At 43.4% G+C, this 23,873-nt stretch overlaps 1 protein-coding gene across 2 annotated transcripts in view; it reads left to right on the top strand.

Annotated features, from left to right (window-relative positions):
• Window positions 1-446: 446 nt before the first annotated feature.
• The window catches only part of ACBD6 (acyl-CoA binding domain containing 6), a 205,269-nt gene continuing 181,842 nt past the window's right edge, over window positions 447-23,873 (top strand). The window contains exons 1-3 of one of the 2 annotated variants that reach the window (XM_002715013.5): window positions 447-1,547; window positions 8,492-8,556; window positions 16,631-16,727. In XM_002715013.5, the coding sequence (XP_002715059.2) occupies window positions 1,341-1,547; window positions 8,492-8,556; window positions 16,631-16,727 (369 nt within the window). In that variant the 5' untranslated portion in view covers window positions 447-1,340. The remainder of the gene's footprint in view (window positions 1,548-8,491; window positions 8,557-16,630; window positions 16,728-23,873) is intronic. The other variant, XM_051857044.2, reaches the window with a different exon arrangement.

The following is a 23,873-nucleotide window of genomic DNA, read 5'->3' as shown; positions in this document are numbered from 1 at the left end:
CGCGCGGGAGGGCCCGGCCGCGCCTTCGCGTCCCTGTGCTCGCTCAGGCCCAGCCCTCGCCGATGGGCCGCCATTCTCCTCCGGAACACGGACACGGTGTTGGCGACCACAGGGCGCTCTTTCCTTCCCCGTCCCCCTGTACAGCATTTAGGGCACAACACGCGCTCGGGGGGAAGGTTGACCACCCCCACACCGCGTGCGTGGAGCGCTCCAAGTCCTTTGGGGGCAGAACTGTGTGCAACTCGGCTTTTTCACGTGGCGGGCGCAGGCCCGGGGCCGCCTCAAAGCCCGTTCTCCGGACTTCTGGTCCGGAGTGCAGAGGATTCATCTGACCCAGGCAGCGCACGGCAGGGCAGAGAAGGGCCCCTCTGTCGGTTTTTCTTTTTCTTTTTTTTTTTTTTTATTTATTTATTTTTTTTTTTTTTTATTTTTTTTTGACAGGCAGAGTGGACAGTGAGAGAGAGAGAGACAGAGAGAAAGGTCTTCCTTTTGCCATTGGTTCACCCTCCAATGGCCGCCGCGGTTGGCGCGCTGCGGCCGGCGCACCGCGCTGATCCGATGGCAGGAGCCAGGAGCCAGGTGCTTTTCCTGGTCTCCCATGGGGTGCAGGGCCCAAGCACCTGGGCCATCCTCCACTGCACTCCCGGGCCACAGCAGAGAGCTGGCCTGGAAGAGGGGCAACCGGGACAGAATCCGGTGCCCCGACCGGGACTAGAACCCGGTGTGCCGGCGCCGCTAGGCGGAGGATTAGCCTAGTGAGCCGCGGCGCCGGCCTCTGTCGGTTTTTCACTCGTTATTCAAAAAACCGCCAGCCTCTTCTGAAGGAACGGGGGGCGCCTCCCCGCCGGAAGCACCCCCTCCGGGGCAGGCGGAACTTTCGTGCCGGGCTCCGGTTTCCCGCGGTGCTGCTCACACCGCTACACTCGCCAACCGACGGCGTCCCTGGCCCGACACCGCGTCCTGCAGGCTGTGACTGCTACCGCCACGGAAACGGGCACCACGTTGTCCAAGCACCGTCCCCTGCAGGGCCCCCACGCTTCCCCTGCTGGCGCCGAGCGGGCCCAGGCCCGTCCCAGCTACGCAAGCCGGCGTGCCGGGCCGCGAGCGCGTCCTTGGCTGCGCGCCCCGCCGCGCGCCGCGCGCCGCTCGCCGGGGCGGAAGCCTGCGGAGAACGTTGGTGGCGCGCCTGCCGTGCACGCCCAGGGAGCTGGAGGCGGCCGGGCGGCGGAGCGCAGCTGGAGCTCGGGCCTCGGAGTCGGGGCGCCGAGGCGGCCGGAGGGGAGCCTGAGGGGAACGCATCGCCCAGCCGGCGGGCGGGCGGGCGGGCCGCGCGCGGAGACATGGCTTCCCCGCCCCTGCCCTCGGGGGCCACCACGGGAGACAGCGGGGGAGAGCTGAGCTCCGGGGACGACTCCGGGGGTGCGGAGTCCCCCCAGAGCCCCGAGCCCCTGGCCGAGCTGTTCGAGAAGGCTGCCGCGCACCTGCAGGGCCTGCTGCCGGTGGCCAGCCGGGAGCAGCTGCTGTACCTGTACGCCAGGTACAAGCAGGTAAAGCGGCGGGGAAGGGGCGGGCGGGCGCGGGGCTGCGACCTGCGTGGCTCGTGGCTGGCGGAGCTGCAGTGTGTGCGAGCGCTGGGGATTGGCACCCTCCTGGGGGTGGAAGAGATGCACCTGCTGTCCTGGGAACCAGTTAGCCGGACACTGTTTCCCCTGACTTAACTCCGGGACTTGGCGCTGTACTGAAGTCCCCGAACCTTTGCAAAAACGAGGACGATAAAAACCAGATTTCTCATTCATTTGCTCATAGCGAGGGGACTGTGGTAATGTTTATACAGATTTTGAGCTCCAAGAGAGTAATGTGGTAATCAGTAAGGAGATGCAATGCAGACTAAAGTAGTACTGCTTTTATCCTTGTGATTTGTTTAAACCCTAACTATCTCCGACTTGTATTTTGGCTCAGTGTGTTTCTGTTATATAATCGTAAAAAAATTTCAGATCTAGTAAACACCAGATGAAATACCACCACCACCACCACCCCCTTTTTAAAAAAGATTTATTTGGGAAGCAGCGTTACAGAGGGGGACCGACCACCTGCTGGTTCACTCCCCAGATGGCCTCAACAGCCGGAGCTTGAACCCGGAACCCGGTTCACTCCCCGATCCAAAGCCCAAAACCTGGAGCCAGGAGCTTCTCCCAGATCTCCCACAAGTAACCCCCTTCTACAAAAAAGAAAACCTAAGCCCAAGGGCAGTAGGCAGAGACTTCGGTCAGAACCAGGTGTAGCTCTGTCTCTCTGCAAGGCTCTGAACTTTACCTGGAAATAATGGAAGTGTCGGAGATAGTCACACAAGACATGTTTATATTTGAGTCATTGGTTAGGTGCTAGAAGGAAAAACAGTTGTTTCATCATAATCAACACATATTTGTTCTACATTTTTTATGTGTAAAAAACTTGATGTTATACCTGTAGAGGTTGGAAGAAGCAAAAGCTTTATAACATTTGCCCTTAGGAGCCTTACTAAGTACTTGAGGAGTCTCTAGATATAAACAGCTGAAACTTTGCTGGCAAGATAGGTGTTAAATAGTTCAGGAAAACTCCAACTCTTTGAGACACTGGAGGAAATGAAATTCTAGATTATAATTGCATCTTTTCCCCTCTAATTGTTTTTTTAAAAAGATTTATTTATTTGAAAGAGTGTCAGAGAGAGGTAGAGACAGAGAGGTCTTCCATCCGCTGGTTCACTCCCCAGATGGCCACAACGGCCAGAGCTGCGCCAGGAGCTTCTTCTGGGTCTCCCATGCGGGTGCAGGGGCCCAAGAATTTGGGCCATCTTTCACTGCTTTCCCAGGCCACAGCAGAGAGCTGGACCGGAAGAGGAGCAGCCGGGACTAGAACCGGCACCCATATGGGATGCCGGCCCATCAGGCCAGGGCTTTAACCTGCTGCGCCACCGTGCCGGCTCCTCCCCTGTAATTGTTAAAAAAAATAGTTGTTTGTGTGTGTGGGTGGGGGGGGTGTCTCCCTGTATTTTTCTTTTCTTTTTAAGTTTGAAAGACTGGGAAAGAGACAGACAGACAGACAGACACAGACTGCTTGTCCGTCTGCTGGTTGTCTTCCCCAATGGCAGCAATGCTGGGGCTGGGCCAGGCTGGGCCCCAGAAGCTCCATCTGGCATGGGTTGGTTGCAGGGACCCAAGCACTTGAGCCATGGCTCGCTGCATCCCAGCGTGCGCATCAGCAGACAGCAGGACTGGAAGCAGTGGTGGGACTTGAGCATGAGCTTTCCGCTGTGGGTTTAACCTGCTGCACCACAATGCTGCCTCCTGCCCCGTGTTAAGTTAGTTTATTTATATGAAAGGGAGAGTGGCAGAGACTCCTGTATTTTTTTTTTAAGATTTATGTATTTGAAAATTTCAAATTCCTGTTGGCTTCACTTTACAGAGCCTTTAGGATACTCAGCATGCCCTCCTACTTTGGCCCGGACACTTGATTCATTGGCATCTGCCACCGGCTGCCCCTGGTGAGATGATTGTTCCAAGGGCACTGGCTGTATCTCATCCGTGTGTACCTGTTATTTGTGAATGCAAGTCAGAGAGAATCAGAGTTGAGATGCTCTGTTAGAGTGGTGCGTCGTATGCCTCGGGTGACTGCTTTCTGTGGTCGTCCAGGGGCCTCGGCTGCTTCTGTTTCATAGCTCAGCCATCCCTCAAGGCAGAAATTCCGTGGATCCCTGTACATCCCGAAACTCGGGATCCGTAAGGTCAAATCAGTTTTCGTAAAAATACTTTGACACTTTTGCCTTTTTTTCTGGGCTGTCATCGTGGATAAAACTGCTAGGGTCTTAGCATGAATCGAGGCAGTGGTAGCAAACTGTATTAATATTGTTTAGCCATCATGTATTGAGTAACAATAGTAAATGCCAATTTCACTTAAAAATATATTTGATGAAGCAGAAGAAATTGGTTCAATAATAACCCTTTACTAATACATCTTTAATATTGGATATTATGAAATATGAGGAACACACAAGGCATTTCTGCATACTGAATTGTGTTGGCTATTTTGAGGAAAAACTCAGGTTATTTCCAAGTTGCAAACTGAACTATCCACTTTTTTCCATAGAACATTATTTTTGCTTAACAGGAAAACTCACAAATAAATTATGCTTAAATTTGGGTATTTGGCAGATGGTTCCTTGAAAATGAATGAAATAAGCTTATCACTTCAAGAACAACAACTAAAATTAGTTTCTGAGTTTCCAATGATAAATGCTGGAGCCTTCATCTGAAAATTAGAGGTTTGGAAAATCTGTTGTCTGCCATCATGAGCTTGCCAGCTCCCAGTAGTAACAACAGTGGACATGGACTTTCGCTATTGTATAATGCAGTTTGTCAGCATTTTGAAAATCTATAGAAGCCACTAAACCGTATTTTCTAAATATTTCTGGGTGGTGTTACAAATTGTGTGGGTAAAAGATCCATTCAAAATACAAGTCAGACCAGTGGTTTCCAGTGTAACAGTGTGAAAAGTCCATTGATAGAAGTTCAGATTCTGCATTGCACCTAACCTTAAAAAACTACTACTTGTTGAGTATCGATATATTATCAAAAAAGAATATCGACAGTTATCTGAAAATGCTTTTGTAATAACCTATGTGAAACTGAGTTTTCTTCCTTTATTTGAAACAAAGCAACATATAGCAATAGATTAGATGTAGAACCTGATATGAAAATATAACTGCCTTCCACTAAACCAGACATTAAAGAGATTTATGGGGGCAGCGCTGTAGCATAGTGGGTTAAGCTTCCACCTGTGATGCTGATTTTCCATGTGGGTGCCCGTTTGAGTCCCGACTGTTCCACTCCTGATCCAACTCTGCTATAGGTTGGGAAAGCAGTAGAAGATGGCTCAAGTGCTTGGGCCCCTGTATCCGCATGGGAGACCCAGAAGAAGCTCCTGGCTCCTGGCTCCAGATCATCCCAGCTCCGGCCATTGCGGCTATTTAGGGAGTGAACCAGTAGTTAAAGGCTCTCTCTGTCTCTCCCTCTCTTTCTCAAACAAATAAATAAATCTTTTTTTAAAAAAAGGGATTTATAAAATGTAAAACAATACCATTCTTTTGGAATATGTAGCTATTTTCATAAAATTTTGTTATTTATGCTGACATATAATGGGTTATTGTTATTTTTAAGTGAATTTATATTTTAAATGTCTCAGTTTTAATATCTAATATGATAAATATCAATGGCTGTAACCCATGTAACTGAAAGCTCATTGGGATCTTTAGTTTCTGAAAGTGTAGAGAACATAAGCCTAAAAATTTGATAATTGCTGTCCTGAGGTTGTTTTCCATGGCTGGAAGGCTCATCACCACATCACCAGGGACAAGTGAAGGTGAGGACAGGACTCTTTAAAAAAAAAAAAAAAATCAGTTATTTGAAAGGCAGAGATACTGAGAGGGAACAATAGAGAGACAGATGGAGAGAGATGTTCCATCTGCTAGTTCATTCCCCAAATGCCTATAATAGCAGTACTGGGCCGTGCTGAAGCCAGGAGCCTGGAACTCCATCTGGGTTTCCTATGTGGGTATCAGGGACCCAAAAACTCGAGCCTTCGTCTGCTGCTTCTGAGGGGACATGTTCGCAGGGAGCTGGGTCAGAAGCGAAGGAGCCAGGACACAAAACGGACACTCAGATGTGGGAGGTGAATGACTCACGCAGCAGCCTGACTTCTGTGTCACATGGCCACCATGCTTTTTCTTTTTAAGACTTTTTGTTTTTTAAAGATTTATTTGAAAGTTGGGGTTACAGAGAGGGAGAGGCAGAGAGAGAAAGAGAAAGAGACAGAAGTCTTCCATCCACTGGTGCACTCTCCAGATGGCTGCCATGGCCAGGGCTGGGCTGGGCCAGGCAGAAGTCAGGAGCCTGGAGCTTCCTCCTGGTCTCCCACGTGAGTGCAGGGGCCCAAGGACTTGGGCCATCTTCAGCTGCTTTCCAGTGCACATTAGCAGGGAGCTGGACTGGAAGTGGAGCAACTGGGACATGAACCGGCACCCACATGGGATGCCATCACTGCAGGCAGCAGCTTTCCCTGCTAAGCCACAGCACTGGCCCCTAAGGCAGATATTTTTGTGACTTTTACTCACATCCAATCCCTAGAACCTAGGCAGAAGTTGGCATGGCCACATGTGATGTTTGGCTGGATGACCGTATGTTCAGCTGGGACTTCTAATTGGCATTTGTTTCTGCCACTGGCTGGTGCCTGGACAAAAAGCAAAAATAGTAATAACTGCTGTTTTATGATATCTTAGAGATTGGTATAGTTTATCTCACTTCATATGTCTAGCAATCCAGTTAGTTCATATGAATTAGAGATGCCAGAATTGGAGCCCAGATTCTGTATAGCATGCATGGTATGCTGGAGGAATACTTTACTTCAGAGTCAGTCTTGGGTTCAAACCCTGACTATAATTCAATATTTACTAACGTGTGGGCTGAGACAATGCTTCTGAGCTTCTCCATCCTCATTTATAAAATGAGTTTGTGGGACTGGCGTGGCGTAGTGGATAAAATGACTGCCTGTGACATCGGCATCCCGTATGTGCGCCAATTCGATTCCTGGCTATCCCACTTCCCATCTAGCTCCCTGTTAATGTGCGTGGAAAAGCAGTGGGAGATAACCCAAATCCTTGGGCCCCTGCATCCACGTGGGAGACCCAGATGGAGTTCCAGGCCCCTGGCTTCAGCCTGGCCCAGCCCTGGCCGTTGCAGCCATTTGGGGAGTGAACTAGCAAGTGCAAGAGCTCTCTCTCTTTCTGTCTCTCCCTCTGTGTCTTTAACTCTGCCTTTCAAGTAAATAAATAAACCTGTGTTTTTAAAAATGAGTTTGTAATAGCCTACCTACCTCACAGTGTTATTGTGTCTCCGCACAAGTAACGTACGTGAAGTATTTGGTCCATGGTGAGTGAGAATCACAGCTCATCTCTCACCCATCCCGTCATGAAAAGGCTGATAGAGGGTAGTGTGATCGCTAAGCAATAATGGAAGTGACAACTGAGGATTTCAGGGCTGTACAAAATAGCTGCAGATGAAGGGATTCTTAGCATCTGAACTTTAGGCCAGACTGGAAGGAGGTGTAATACTTTTAAAAGCTGAGAGAAGAACAGAAGGCATTTCAGGTGAGTGTCCTGTCCTGTGTTTTACAGAACCAAAAGTCCCTAAAGCAGCAAATAGTTTAGTGTGGTTAGATGATGGCATCAGAATTGATTTTAGGGTGTAAGAGTAATAGGAGGTGGTGGGTAGGTCCTGGAGAAGTAGATGGGTGCTGTGGGTGAGTTCAGGACAGTTTTTTAGGGACTCTCTTCTGATACAAAGATGAGACTTTGGGGCCTGCGCTGTGGCACAGTGGGTTAAAGCCCTGGCCAGCATCCCATATGGGCGCTGGTTCTAGTCCCAGCTGTTCCTATTCCGATCCAGCTCTCTACTGTGGCCTGGGAAAGCAGTAGAGGATGGCCCAAGTCCTTGGGCCCCTGCACCTGCGTGGGAGACCCGTAAGAAGCTTCTGGCTCCTGGCTTCGCATCAGCACAGCTCTGGCTGTTGTGGCCATCTGGGGACTCTACCTCTATCTGTCACTCTGTCTCTCAAATAAATAAAATAAATATCTAATAAAAAAAAAAGGTGAGACTTTATCTAAAACTTCATGTCACAAGGTAGAAAAAATGGAAAGTGCCACAAGAGGTACATAGAGTGGATGCCTAAAAGTTCGTAAGGGAGATTACTTCTGGCAGTGGGAATCAGAGGCTGTGTAGTGAGTTCTGCACTTCTGTGATTCTCATTTATGCATATTCACAATGAAAAGAATTTATCACTTAACTACAAATATTACTTGAGGATTAAAAATGAGTGTTGGCCACAGACAAGAGATTATTGTGGGACGGATGGAATTAATATTGTTGTTGAAAACCCTGGAGGCTTTTTTGCATGGCTTTGGGCATCTAAATTTTTATCTATGAGTTTCATAATAGGACATTTTTAAAAATAGTACTTTTTATTTGAAATAGATAAAATTTTAATAGTGTTCTAATCAGTGTAAAAGAAACCAGTATTATGAATTTTGATAAGCTGAACTTTAAAGCCTGTTAGTTTCATCTTTAAAAGTTCTCTATTATAAATGATAATAAAGATTACATAAACTAAATCTGTAATTTGTCTTATATAATTAAATGTAATTCAGGAATGCAATTATCTGTCACTCATTTTTTCTGCAATATAGTTGTTTTATGTAGTAAACTAAAGCAGCTTGTGTTTGAAGTTTGATATGTTTGAGTTTTTGTTTGCTTTTGCAAGGAATGTGAAGTTTTGTTAACTCTATGTAAATGTCAATATTTTAAACTATTTTATAACCTATTGTTACTAAATATGTTTGATACACTTGAAACAATTTTTCAGATATTTCTTTGAAAAATAAGCTTTTTTATCCCTCCTCATTTAGGTCAAAGTTGGAAATTGCAATACTCCTAAACCAAGCTTTTTTGATTTTGAAGGAAAGCAAAAATGGTAAGAAATTCTCCAATTCTTTAATGCAGTTATGGAAATGATTTAGATGTTTCCTTTTTAAAATTGTTTCTTTTAAGAAGTTATTTATTTACTGGAAAGACAGAGTGTCAGAGACAGGGGTTGAGGGAGAGATTGATAGAGAGGTATCTTCTGGCTGCTGGTTCACTTCCCAAGTGCCTGCAATAGCCAGAGCTGGGCCAGGCCAAAATCAAGAGCCGGGAACTCCATCCAGGTCTCCCACGTTAGTGGCAAGGACCCAAGTACTTGGGTCATCTTCTGCTGCGTTCCCAGCATTTGCAGGAAGCTGGACCAGAAGCAGAGGAACTGGGACTCAAAACAGCACTTTGATGTGGCACGCTAGCTTTGCAATCTGGCTTAACCCACTGTGCTACAGTGCCAGCCCCGATTTAGTTTGTAGGAATTAGAAAGTAGTGAGCAGATTAAAGAATTATTTTCATATTAATCTCTCTGCTGAAGACTCTAACAACAGGCAGTCGGGAGAGGGGATTATAAGAATCTGATTTCAGCTAAGTCGTTAAAGGATTGATGTTGGTGTATAAATAGTTCACAACAGACATACATTCCTTACCTATGAATATGGAAGAGGTGTAACCTTAAGAGCTATTGCTTGCGATTTTCCTCTCCTGACGGGTCACTACCTTTCCCCTTGGGTAGAAGGTCAGGAAAATGGTAAAGGAGAAGAGCAGGGTGAGCCCTGTGTTTTACTCTTCTCCTCCCTGCCCCTGTGTGTCTTTGTCTTGTATTCTTCTGTCCCTTGGACTCACACCACAGTAAAGAAGTGTGTATATTAAATTAATCTCTGGGAAAGAAAGGGAGCAAAAACCAAAACAAAACACTGAATCCACTTCTCTGAATTCATAGGAAAGATTATAGTCTCCCAATTTTTAAAAAATAATTCAGAGAGTCCCGCTTATTTATAAGGCCTTATCTTCTCATCTCTTCTGAGTGAAAAATGAGAAACTGCTTTCCATGAGGAACCTTAGTTATAAAAGGAAAGACGTTGCAGCACCAGCCCTGGAATTACAGAAGTGTATGGGGGCAGGAATCTGGTGCAACAGAAATGTGCCTGGGATGCCCACATCCCACATGGGAGTGGTTCTTGTTACCCACGTGGGAGGCCCAGATTGAGTTTCAGTTTTCTGGCTTCCACCTGGCCTAGATCTGGCTATTTTGGGCATTTGGAGATTAAATCAGTGAATGGAAGCTCTTTCCTGGTGTTTCTCTGCCTTTCAAACAAAAATAAAAGTAAGTAAAAATGTATATTAAAAAAGTTACTGGGTAGAGTTTGTTTTCACAAGGATGGTTGTAGAGAGAGGAAATGCTAAAAATTGAATTCTGACTTCAGGTTCTAAAGCAGTCCTACACAGGACTGGATAAATTGCCTGTCTGCAAACTGTTGCCAGCAGCACTTTGTAGCCAACCATCATGTTTAGTTCAGCTGACTTTTTTTTTGTATAGGACATTCCCAGTGAAGAAAGCAAGGCTTCTATTTGCATTCTTTGCTGATAATAATTCTCTGACTGGCATTTTATTACTGTTCTAGAGGCTATCTGGTGTAACATTTATTGTAATTTACTTGTTTCAGTTTATGAAATTTTATAACCTCACCATTATTTGTTCCCCCTATGCTTGACCTGTTTCTCCATTGTTTTTAACAATTTATTTTTTTTAACTTTTATTTAGTAAACATGATTTCCAAAGTACAGTTTATGGATTACAATGGCTTTTCCCCCCCATAACTTCCCTCCCACCTGCAACCCTCCCATCTCCCACTCCCTCTCCCATTCCATTCACATCAAGATTCATTTTCAATTATCTTTATATACAGAAGATCGATTTAGTATATATTAAGTAAAGATTTCATCAGTTTGCACCCACACAAAAACACAAAGTGAAAAATACTGTTTCAGTACTAGTTATAGCTTTAATTCACATTGGACAACACATTAAGGACAGAGATCCCACATGAGGAGTAAGTACACAGTGACTCCTGTTGTTGACTTAACAATTTGACACTCTTGTTTATGGCGTCAGAAATCTCCCTAGGCTCTAGTCATGAGTTTCCAAGGCTATGGAAGCCTCTTGAGTTCGCTGACTTCGATCTTATTTAGACAGGGTCTTAAGTCAAAGTGGAAGTTCTCTCCTCCCTTCAGAGAAAGGTACCTCCTTCTTTGATGGCCTGTTCTTTCTACTGGTATCTCCCTCGCAGAGATCTTTCATTTAGGTTTTTTTTTTTTTTTTTTTTTTTTTTTTTTGCCAGAGTGTCTTGGCTTTCCATGCCTAAAATACTCTCATGGGCTCTTCAGCCATATCCGAATGCCTTAAGGGCTGATTCTGAGGCCAGGGTGCTGTTTAGGAGATCTGCCATTCTATGAGTCTGCTGTGTATCCCACTTCCCATGTTGGATCATTCTCTCCTTTTTTTTTTCTATCAGTTAGTATTTGCAGACACTAGTCTTGTTTGTGTGACTCTTAGACCTATCAGTGTGATCAATTGTGAGCTGAAATTGATCACTTGAACTAGTGAGATGTCATTGGTACATGCAGTCTTGATGGGATTGTATTGGAATCCCCTGGCACGTTTCTAACTCCACCATTTGGGGCAAGTCCGATTGAGCATGTTCCAAATTGTGCATCTCCTCACTCTCTTATTCCCACTCTTTTATTTAATAGGGATCACTTTTCAGTTAAATTTCAACACCTAAGAATAAATGTGTGTTAATTACAGAGTTCAACCAATAGTATTAACTAGAACAAAAAGAAAATACTAAAAGGGATAAAGTATTACATTGTACATCAACAGTCAGGACAAGGGCTGATCAAGTCACTGTTTCTCATAGTGTCCCTTTCACTTCAACAGGTTTCCTTTTTGGTGCTTGGTTAGTTGTCACCAATCAGGGAGAACGTATGATCTTTGTCCCTTTGGGACTGGCTTAATTCACTCAGCATGATGTGTTCCAGATTCCTCCATTTTGTTGCAAATGACCGGATTTCATTGTTTTTGACTACTCTATAGTATTCTGTAGAGTACATGCCCCATAATTTTTTTATCCAGTCTACTGTTGATGGGCATTTGGGTTGATTCCAGGTCTTAGCTATTGTGAATTGAGCTGCAATAAACATTAAGGTGCAGGCAGCTTTTTTGTTTGCCAATTTAATTTCCTTTGGGTAAATTCCAAGGAGTGGGATGGCTGGGTTGTATGGTAGGGTTATATTCAGGTTTCTGAAGAATCTCCAGACTGACTTCCATACTGGCTTTTCCAGTTTGCATTCCCACCAACAGTGGGTTAGTTCCTTTTTCCCCACATCCTCGCCAGTATCTGTTGTTGGTAGATTCCTGAATGTGAGCCATTCTAACCGGGGTGAGGTGAAACCTCATTGTGGTTTTGATTTGCATTTCCCTGATTGCTAGTGATCTTGAACATTTTTTCATGTGTCTGTTGGCCATTTGGATTTCCTCTTTTGAAAAATGTCTATTGAGGTCCTTGGCCCATCTCTTAAGTGGGTTGTTTGTTTTGTTGTTGTGGAGTTTCTTGATCTCTGTAGATTCTGGTTATTGACCCTTTATCAGTTGCATAGTTTGCAAATATTTTTTCCCATTCTGTCGGTTGTCTCTTCACTTTCCTGACTGTTTCTTTTGCCGTACAGAAACTTCTCAATTTGATGCAATCCCAAATGTTAATTTTGGCTTTGACTGCCTGTGCTTCTGGGGTCTTTTCCAAGAAGTCTTTGCCAGTACCAAATCTTGCAGGGTTTCTCCAATGTTCTCTAATAATTTGATGGTGTCGGGTCGTAGATTTAAGTCTTTAATCCATGTTGAGTGGATTTTTGTGTAAGTTGAAAGGTAGGGGTCTTGCTTTATGCTTCTGCACGTGGAAATCCAATTTTCCCTGCACCATTTATTGAATAGACTGTCCTTACTCCAGGGATTGGTTTTGGATCCTTGATCAAATATAAGTTGGCTGTAGATGTTTGGATTGATTTCTGGTGTTTCAATTCTGTCCCATTGGTCTATCCATCTGTTTCTGTACCAGTACCATGTTGTTTTGATAACAACTGCCCTGTAGTATGTCCTGAAATCTGGTATTGTGATGCCTCCAGCTTTGTTTTTGTTGTACAAGATTGCTTTAGCTATTCGAGGTCTCCTGTGTCTCCATATGAATTTCAGCATCATTTTTTTTCCAGATCTGAGAAGAATGTCTTTGGTATTTTGATTGGTATCACATTGAATCTATAAATTGCTTTTGGGAGAATGGACATTTTGATGATATTGATTCTTCCAATCCATGAGCATGGAAGATTTTTCCATTTTTTTGGTATCTTCTTCTATTTCTTTCTTTAAGATTTTGTAATTCTCATTGTAGAGATCTTTAATGTTCTTGGTTAAGTTTATTCCAAGGTATTTGATTGGTTTTGTAGCTATCGTGAATGGGATTGATCTTAGAAGTTCTTTCTCAGTCGTGGCATTGCCTGCGTATACAAAGGCTGTTGATTTTTGTGCATTGATTTTATACCCTGCTACTTTGCCAAACTCTTCTATGAGTTCCTGTAGTCTCTTAATAGAGTTCTTTGGATCCCCTAAATAAAGAATCATATCATCTGCAAAGAGGGATAGTTTGAGTTCTTCCTTCCCAATTTATATCCCTTTAATTTCTTTTTCTTGCCTAATAGCTCTGGCTAAAACTTTCAGAACTATATTGACTAGCAGTGGTGAGAGTGGGCATCCCTGTCTGGTACCAGATCTCAGTGGAAATGCTTCCAACTTTGCCCCATTCAATATGATGTTGGCCGTGGGTTTTTTATAAATTGCTTTGATTGTATTGAGGAATGTTCCTTCCATACCCAGTTTGCTTAGAGTTTTCATCATGAAAGGGTGTTGTATTTTATCAAATGCTTTCTCTGGGTCTGTTGAGATAATCATATGGTTTTTATTCTGCAGTCTGTTAATGTGGTGAATCACATTGATTGATTTGCGAACATTGAACCATCCCTGCATACCAGGGATAATTCCCACCTGGTCTGGGTGGATGATCTTTCTGATGTGTTGTTGCATTCTATTGGCCAGAATTTTACTGAGGATTTTTGCATCTATGTTCATCAGGGATATTGGTCTGTAATTCTCTTTCTTTTTTTTTTTATTTTATTTTTATTTTTTTTTATTTTTTGACAGGCAGAGTGCACAGTGAGAGAGAGAGAGACAGAGAGAAAGGTCTTCCTTTGCCGATGGTTCACCCTCCAATGGCCGCCGCGGCCAGCGCGCTGCGGCCGGCGCACCGCGCTGATCCGATGGCAGGAGCTAGGAGCCAGGTGCTTTTTCCTGGTCTCCCATGGGGTGCAGGGCCCAAGCACTTGGGCCATCCTCCACTGCACTCCCTGGCCACAGCAGAGAGCTGGCCTGGAAGAGGGGCAACCGGGACAGAATCCGGCGCCCTGACTGGGACTAGAACCCGGTGTGCCGGCGCCGCAAGGTGGAGGATTAGCCTAGTGAGCCGCGGCGCCAGCCCTGTAATTCTCTTTCAATGCTGCATCTTTTTCTGGCTTAGGAATTAAGGTGATGCTGGCTTCATAGAAAGAATTTGGGAGGATGCCCACTTTTTTGATTGTTCTGAATAGTTTGAGAAGAATTGGAGTTAGTTCTTCTTTAAATGTCTGGTAGAATTCAGCAGTGAATCCATCTGGTCCTGGGCTTTTCTTTGTTGGAAGGGCCTTTATTGCTGTTTCAATTTCTTTCTTAGTTATGGGTCTGTTTAGGTTTTCTATGTCTTCATGGTTCCTTCTCTAATTATTTTTTCTTCTTCTTTTTCTTCTTCTTCTTCTTCTTTTTTTTTTTTTTTTCCACAGGCAGAGTGGACAGTGAGAGAGAGAGACAGAGAGAAAGGTCTTCCTTTTGCCGTTGGTTCACCCTCCAATGGCTGCCGCGGCCGGCGTGCTGCGGCCGGTGCATCGCACAGATCCGAAGCCAGGAGCCAGGTGCTTCTCCTGGTCTCCCATGGGTGCAGGGCCCAAGCACTTGGGCCATCCTCCACTGTACTCCCGGGCCATAGCAGAGAGCTGGCCTGGAAGAGGGGCAAATGGGACAGAATCCGGCGCCCTGACCGGGGCTGTAACTTGGTGTGCCGGCGCCACAAGGCGGAGGATTAGCCTATTGAGCCGCGGCGCCGGCCCTGTATTTTTTTTTTTTTTTTTTTTTTATGATTTGTTTATTGAAGAGTTAGAGGGAGAGAGAGAGATCTTGTATCCACTTGTTCACTCCTCAGATGGCCACAATGACCAGGTCTGGACCAGGCCAAATCGAGGAGTCAGGAGCTTTATCCAGGTCTCCCACTGGGTGGCAGGGGCCCAAACACTTGGGCCATCTTCTGCTGCTTTTTCCTAGGCAGGGAGCTGGATCAAAAGTAGAGCAGGGCCAGCGCCGTGGCTCACTAGGCTAATCCTCCGCCTGCGGCGCCGGCACACCGGGTTCTAGTCCCGATCAAGGCGCCAGATTCTGTCCCGGTTGCTCCTTTTCCAGTCCAGCTCTCTGCTGTGGCCCGGGAGGGCAGTGGAGGATGGCCCAAGTGCTTGGGCCCTGCACCCGCATGGGAGACCAGGAGGAAGCACTGCACCTGGCTCCTGGCTTCAGATCAGCACAATGCACCAGCTGCAGCTGCCATTGAGGGGTGAAGCAATGGAAAAAGGAAGACCTTTCTCTCTGTCTGTCTCTGTCTCTCACTGTCCACTCTGCCTGTCCAAAAAAAAATGTAGAGCAGCTGGGTCACAAACTGGCACCCATATGAGATGCTGGTGTCGCAGGCAGCGGCATTACCCACCATGCCACGACACTGGCCTCACTCTGCATTGCTCTTGGTGAAATACTTAACCTGATTGTAATTATGATTAATCATTTTTGGTGAAAGTATGGTATAGGTGGGTAAACAATTAGAGAAATCCAAATTGAGGGATATTGTATGAAGTAGTTGGTTTAGACTAAAAATCAATGTGGAAGACAAAAGGCTAAAGGTGTATGAAACTCAGTGCTGTGTGTGAATCTTGTGTAGCTCATGGTCTGAGAAGAGTCATAAAGGATTACTAGGATGATCAGGGAATTCTGAATGTATAGTCTCTGTGTTAAAGTGTTGATGGTAAATTTCCTGAGTTTTCTATAAGCCGATAAACGTGGAGGTGAATTGTTATGATTGATACAAGTAACTCAAGAGATTCAGTAAAAATAAATTTAGGAGACCTCAGAAAGATGTTGTATTCATTACAGGAGCAGGAAGTTAGTGAGGATCTGTGTGGCTAAGTTCTGTGTTACAGTGGATCAGGAAAATAGAGAAACTCTGGTAGATCATAGGAAAGATCAGCAGGGAAAACCAGAGAGACCTATCCTGGCAGCCTGCAGAAAAAAAGAAAGGGATGACCCAGAAGGGGGCTCAGGGCTGAAATGTGACTCGTGGTGTGGTCCTCCATGCTAGTGTCCTCATGTCTTCTCCCATCGTCCCTTGGTTTTGAAGTCCTTCATGAGGCCTCATGATTGAGTACTAGTTGTTAGAGAAGAGGTGACAGCTAAAGGGGAGGGTGGGTTTCTGACGTTTGAAGATCTCCCTAGGAATGTTGTTTCTTACGTGATGATAGCTTCTGTTGTACCAAAGTGCCCTGAGCGCAGGTGATTCATAACTTGGGATCTGTCTCTATTTGTCTGTAGATCGTACATTCTCTCAACAAGGGTGAACGTTGGGTTTCGGGGTATGACACAATCTTACATTGCAGTGGTCTGTAGTCTTCCAAAACCCAACAGATAAGTAGTATATCTGTGTTATTACAGTTCCCCGGGTAAGGTGATTAGGAAAGAACATCTACAAAGGCCCCTTAGGTAGGTAGTACACTCTAATGCTGCAGACCAGACGTCAGTGCAGAGAGAAGCTCCTCCATTCCCCCTCCCTGCATAGCCCATTGTCGCAGCCCATCCCCAGGCCTTGAAATGTGTGTGCAGATTTTCACTAATAAAGAGAAGTATGTTGTTTGTATTATTCACATAGTTAATGACTGGTCATTTTGCATATTCTGTACTGTAGGGAAGCATGGAAAGCACTTGGAGATTCAAGCCCCAGTCAAGCAATGCAGGAATATATTGCAGTAGTTAAAAAATTAGACCCAGGTTGGAATCCTCAGGTAAGATTTAATAATTGTTACTAATGCTTCCCCAAAACTTATTGTCTTTCTCTCAAATATATGTTTAAAAGGAAACATAGGCTTAAGTAACATTCTTGAAGTTTTACTTTCTCAAAATATTATGCAGTTGTTTTCATATTTACCTAAAATACTATTGCTTAAAAATAAACATAAATGCACGACATTTCAGTCACCTAAGAACTCAGTTCATTTCAGAGTTTGAAAGAGTTTGAGATCGTCATTGTAATCTTGGGAAGAGAAAGTTTGTCAGGTTTTTTATGAGCACCTTCTGTGCAAGTACAATGCACATATTGACAGGGATAAAAGATGAATCAGACATGATTTCTGTCATTATGAACGTGAATTACAGAGACGATAAAATACACCAGTATGTGCTGATACTGTAAACTAGTAGTGCACATGGTAAGGGTCTAGTGGAAGAAGAGGTTACTTTGGAATTTGGAAGCATTGCTGTTGTGTAGTTAAGTACACCTCGTTTTTCTGCTATACTTATTGGGGAACATCTAGAAAGAACTTACTAAAGAGGGTGCTAATCTATTTAAAAATCTGCTTTAAAACATGGCTAACAGGTCTTTCTTTCAATGCAATAGAGGCTCCACCACAGCTTGTTAAAAGTGCAGATTGGGCTGCAGCGCGCCAGCTGCAGCAGCCATTTGGGGGGTGAACCAATGGAAAAGGAAGACCTCTTTCTGTCTCTCTCTCTCTCTCACTGTCTAACTCTGGCTGTCAAAAGAAAAAAAAAAAAAAAAAGTGCAGGTTGAATTATTTTCATCAATATTTAGGCCAAACATTTGCATAATATATGTTTTATAATAAAGTATCTCAGGTGCTGTATGGTAAAATATATGAAGTAGTAAAGTCTTGATGAAATGCAGATGACATGACTCAAAATACTCCAGTGTATTTTATTCAAAACATTACCACTAAACATATTCTCAGTAAACTATTAACTGACTGCCAAGCATTGTGTAGTAAAATAAGTTTTATTGAATTCACTGAAGTTCATCAATTTAGGTACCACTATGTGTTTTTTTGTTTGTTTGTTTGTTTGTTTGTTTGTTTTGACAGGCAGAGTTAGAGAGACAGAGAGACAGGTCTTCCTTTTCCATTGGTTCACCCCTCAAATGGCCTCTACGGCCGGCGGGTTGTGGCCAGCGCACCGCTGATCCAAAGCCAGGAGCCAGGTGCTTCCTCCTGGTCTCCCATGCCGGTGCAGGAGCCCAAGCAATGGGCCATCCTCCACTGCCTTCCCGGGCCACAGCAGAGAGCTGGCCTGGAAGAGGAGCAACCAGGACAGTACCAGCGCCCCAACTGGGACTGGCACCCGGGGTGCTGGCGTCACAGGCAGAGGATTAGCCAAGTGAGCCATGGTGCTGGCTGGTACCACTATGTTTTAATGACTTCCCAGCTTTAGCATCGTGTGAGTTTTATAAATTGGACTCTAGAATGGCAAAATAATGTTATATATATAAATCTAAATTTCATTTATAATATAAGTGGTGCAGCAGTTCAATATGGTACCTCTCTCTTTTTTAAAAAACAAAGTTTTAAAATCAGAATTTTTCTTCAAAAATATTTCAGGGCTTGACTTTTATACAAATTTTAAATGTAAAAAATGGATTTATCTTGTATATATTCATGAAAGTGGAAATCAAAGCTGCCAGTGCTTTTTATTTTAATTATCCTAATAAAGTTATATGTGAATTGTGTTTTCAGCTAGATGTCTGTTGTTTTAATTATTTGTGAAATAATTATTGGATGTAAAAACAATAGCTCTTGGTTATACAATAAAGCAATGCACCAAATCTATGATTTCAAATGCACCTTATTAGCAGAAATATCAGTGGATCCAGTGTATAATATAGTTCCGAGTGTCAAGTCTGACTGTGAATTCTGTTCTGTACCTTAAACTTTTGATAATCTCAAATGTGTCAACAAAATATATGTACTTTTGTGAACTATGGATTTCCTAGTTAGTTTTACATGCTATAACATGATTTTTACATAAACAGTTTATCATTTGTCAGTATTCTACTAAAATTTTATTATAAAATATATATTACTATTAAATGAACTATTTTTTTAAATCATGGAGCTATAGTTGATACCAGTAGGAAGGAATTTTGTTCATCAATCATGGAACCTGCTATTTTTTTTTTAAGATTTTATTTTTATTTATTTGAAAGACAGCATTACACAGAGAGGTAGAGGCAGAGAGAGAGAGGTCTTCCATTCACTGATTTACTCCCCAGATGGCTGCAACAGGCGGAGCTGAGCTGATCCAAAGCCAGGAGCCAGGAGCTAGGAGCTTCTTCTGGGTCTCCCGTGTGGGTACAACTTGAGCTGTCTTCTTCTGCTTTCCCAGGTGCATTTGCAGGGTGCTGGATCAGAAGTGGAGCAGCTGGGACTTAAACCCGCCCCCACCTTTTTTTTTTTTTTTTTTAAATATTAATCCATGTCTATCTGTCTTGTTTTTAAGATTTATTTATTTATTTTTAAAGATGTATTTATTTATAAGGCAGAGAGAGAGAGAGAGAGATCATCCATCTGCTGCTTTGCTTTCAAATGGCTGCAATGGCTAGGACTGGGCCAGGCCAAAGTCAGTAGTCAGCAGCTCCTTCTGGGTCTCCCACATGGGTACAGAGGCCATCTTGCACTGCTTTCCCAGGCCATAGCAGAGGGTTGGATCAGAAGTGGAGCAGTTGGGACTCAAACCAGCTCCTGTATGGCAACGGCTTTACCCACTACACCACAGGACTGGCTCTAAAAAAGAGAGATTTTTACATCTGCTGTTTTATTCCCCAAATGGTCACAACAACAGCTGTAGATGGGCTGATCCGAAGCCAGGACCCAGGAACTTCTTCCAAGTCTCCTACATGGGTGCAGGGACCCAAGCACTTGGGCCATCCTCTGCTGCTTTCATAGGTGTATTAGCGGAGAGCTGGATTGGAAATAGAGGAGATGGGACTCAAACTGGTGTCCATATGGGATGCCAGCATTGCAGGCAGTGGCTTTACCCACTATGCCACAGCGCCAGCCCCAATCATGGAATCTTAAAAATCTCAGCATCGTTAGGAGACTTAAACATATAAAAGCATATCTTAAGAGCCCAAAGGGGACAAGATAATCAACCTAGGATATCTTTTATGATGTGATTGTCTTTTTGAAGTCATTGAACAATTTCCTATTTTTTTTAAGTTGTTACAACTACAAATTCTTTTTTCTTTTTTAAGATTTATTTATTTATTTGAAAGGTAGAGTTACAGAGAGGCAGAGGCAGAGGCAGAGACAGAGAGAGAGAGAGAGTTCTTTCATCCACTGGTTCACTCCCCAGATGGCCGCGATGGCTGGAACTGGGTCGATCTGAAGCCAAGAGCCAGGAATTCCTCTGGGTCTCCCACGCAGGGGTAGGGGCCCAAGGACTTGGGCTGTCTTCTGCTTTCCCAGGCCGTATCAGAGAGCTGGCTCGGAAGTAGAGCAGCTGGGTCTTGAACCGGCTCCCGTATGGGATGCCGTCACTGCAGGCAGTGGTTTTATCACTACACCACAGCACCGGCCTTCCCCCATCCCATTGTTTTTGATGTGTATGAGTAGTCATTCTCAGAAACTTTTCATTTTATTGTCTTTCATGGAACTCCAAGTATGCCCACAAGTTTATATCACAGGGGCAGGTGTTTGGTGCGGTGGTTAAGCTGCTGCTTAGGATGCCCACATCCCGTGTCTGAGTGCCTGAGTTCAAGTCTCAGCTCCGTCTTAGATTCCAGCTTCCTGTTGATGCACACCCAGGGAGACAGCAGGTAGTAATGAAAGATTTTGGGTCCCTGGTACCTATGTGGGAGACCCATGTTGAATTCTGGGCTTTTGGATTACTGTTAAGGACATTTGGGGAATGAACCAGCAGATGGAAGATCTCTGTCTCTATCTCTTTCTGTTTATCTTTAAAATGGAAAAAAAAATTAATGTGTGTATCATAAAGATCCTACAAACTTAAAATCTGAAATTCATTAGTCAAAACAGGTGCCCTCTGAGCAGAAGTCAACCTAAATAAATGTGACATAGGGTTTAAAAAATGAAGCAAAACTTGACTGGGAAAAGCTTTAGGTAGAGTGCTTTTCAGGACCAGTCATTGGTTCATGCTTGGCTGTTTCTAAAGCCTTGCCTATTGTAGTTTAGACATTTTGGTTTATAAATTCTGATAAATGACAGAACCTATGATTTCCTACCTGCAGTATCTTAATTACTCAGTAAAATTAGTGTGCCCTAGAAATGCTCACCGATCCCGTGTGGTTAGGTAGTTCTTCCTGATGGAAATCCAAAGGATGTTTTTTAGAAATATCTGAATTTTACCTATTGTACAGGCACTTGAGTAAACCAAGCAGAACTAAAGGTACTGTCATTTTTTGATGAGTTAGTTATAAATAATAATACATTGTTTAGGCCTGCGCCGAGGCTCACTAGGCTAATCCTCCACCTTGCGGGGCCGGCACACCAGGTTCTAGTCCCGGTAAGGGCGCCAGTTCTGTCCCGGTTGCCCCTCTTCCAGGCCAGCCCTCTGCTATGGCCCGGGAAGGCAGTGGAGGATGGCCCAAGTGCTTGGGCCCTGCACCCCATGGGAGACCAGGAGAAGCACCTGGCTCCTGCCATCAGATCAGCGCGGTGCACCAGCTGCAGCGGCCATTGGAGGGTGAACCAACAGCAAAGGAAGACTTTTCTCTCTGTCTCTCTCTCTCACTGTCCACTCTGCCTGTCAAAAAAAAAAATACATTGTTTAACACATAAATATTATAACATTCTTTAATACATCTTAAAAATATTTAACATTAAAATTAGTTGGAAAAATAAATTTTATTGCATTTACATTTTGATGTTTAAATGCTCTGAGTTCATCCCTTTGATTCATAGCTTTGTTTTTAAATTGGTAAGAAGTAGATTATAACCTCAGTCTTAGAAGAGATAAGGCATTCTGTTCATCATCTTTTCGATTAAAGAATACTTTTCTTAAGCTTCCATCGCCTAGGCAGCTCATGTCAAGAGACTTGGGTGATCACTGGCGTCATATGTAAGAGTGTTAATTGTTAAATTAACACAAGGAGTCACTGTGCACTAACTTCCCATACAGGACTTTGTCCTCAAAGAGTAGTATTATGAGAGTTAGTAGTAATACTTGTTCTCAAAGATTTACTTAGTTTTAGTATATTAAGTGAAGGATATTCTTATGTCCCATAAGTTTTAGATTAGCCTAAGTGCCCAGCTCCATTGCCTGTTTCCTTAGGTGCTTCTTTGATTAATGATAAAACTTGTTCTCAAAGAAAAAAAAAGCATATTGTTGCAAAAATTAAAAGAAAAATAAGAAAGGAAGTAGGAGGAAGGGTGGGAGTGGGGGTGGAGGGAGGATGGGGTGAGAGGTGTCATTATGTACTTAAAACCTATATACAAGATACATGAAATTTGTTCCATTTATATAAATTAAAAATTTAAATAAAAATAGTTTTCTTTTGATAGTTGTTTCTAAAAAAGTGAAGTAAGAACACTCATTCTGAATGTGTTCTGTTTATGTATTGTCTTTTGGAGTCCTCACAAAAATCTTAATTATTGTTTGCATTTTTTAAATGAGCAATTTCGGGTACAGAGAGGTTTAGTAACTTACATAAAACTAGCTAAAATGTTGGAAAATATATAACATGTAAACTTACAGTTGTGTAGACTATCAAAAAATTCAAGTAAAGGTAATATTTTTCTAAAGATTTATTTTACTTGAAAGTCACAGTTACACAGTTACACAGTTACACAGAAAGAGGAGGAGAGCCATGGTACATGGTACCTTGATGTAAAAAATGAGTAACGCTTTTTTTTTAGAGATTTACTTATTTATTTGAAAGGCAGAGTTACAGAGAAGCAGAGGCAGAGGGAGTGGGAGAGAGAGAGAGGTCTTCCTTCCATTGGTTCACACTCCGAATGGCCACAATGGAGCCAGGAACCAAGAGCTTCTTCTGGGTCTCCCATGCAGGTGCAGGGGCCCAAGGACTTGGGCCATCTTCTACTGTTTTTCCAGGCCAGTGCAGAGAGCTGGATTGGAAGTAGAGCAGCTGGCACTCAAAGCTGGCACCCATATGGGATGCTGGCACTGTAAGCGGCAGCTTTACCCACTATGCCACAGCACTGGCCCCTTCCATGAACTTTTGATGTACCCTCATATAATCAAGGCAATTGTTTTATATGCCTGCTATTTTGGAGCATGTTAATTTTTATTTTGATAGGGTTTTCCAAAAGTTTCAAGAGTAAGAGTGACCATTTGATATGGTGGTTAATACACTACTTAGATTCCACATCAGAGTGGCTTTATTTGAGTTCTGGCTCTGCTCCCTATTCTGGCTTCTTGCTAATACACACCCTGGGAAGCAACAGGTAGCAACTCAAGTATTTGGATCCCTGACATGCATGCGATAAACTTGGGTTGAATTCCTGGCACCCAGTTTTACCTGTGGTCCAGTCCTACTGCTGTGAACATTAGGGATATCTCTATCTCTCTCATTCCCTCCTCCATTCCTGTCTTTCAAAAAAAAAAAAAAAAAAAAAGGTTTCATGAGTAGTACAAAGAATTCCATATAGCCTTTATCTAGATTCACTGGTTGTTATGTTTTACTTTATCATTGTGTTTGCACACACACAAACACACATAGAATGCACACATGTATGAATCTTTTTCTAAGCCCATGAGGTAAGTTGTAGACATCATCCCTTTACCATAAAATACTTCAGTGTTTGTTTCCTAGAACCTTCTCTTATATAACTACACTTTATTATCAAAATCAGGAATTTTAGCACTGACTCCATACTGTTGAGTCTACAGCCCATATTGAAATTTATAATTTATCTTAATGATCTCCTTCATAGTTATTTCCTAAAATTCTAATCTGTTACCTAATCCAGAATCATCCATGGAATTTAATCATGATGTCTTGTTATTTTCCCTTATTCTGGAAGTTTCCCAGTCTTTTTTTCTTTCTTGCCTTGATATTTTTGAAGAATGCAGACCAATTCTTTTGTAGAATGTGCCTCATGTTGAATTGGTATATCGTTTCCTTAATTAGATTCAGATTATACATTTCTATTTGGAATATCACA

This window comes from Oryctolagus cuniculus, chromosome 7 (assembly GCF_964237555.1).
Source record: "Oryctolagus cuniculus chromosome 7, mOryCun1.1, whole genome shotgun sequence".
In the NCBI taxonomy this organism is placed as follows: Eukaryota; Metazoa; Chordata; class Mammalia; order Lagomorpha; family Leporidae; genus Oryctolagus; species Oryctolagus cuniculus.
The sequence above is the reverse complement of the archived record's forward strand: the minus strand, read 5'-3'. Positions and strand labels throughout refer to the sequence as shown.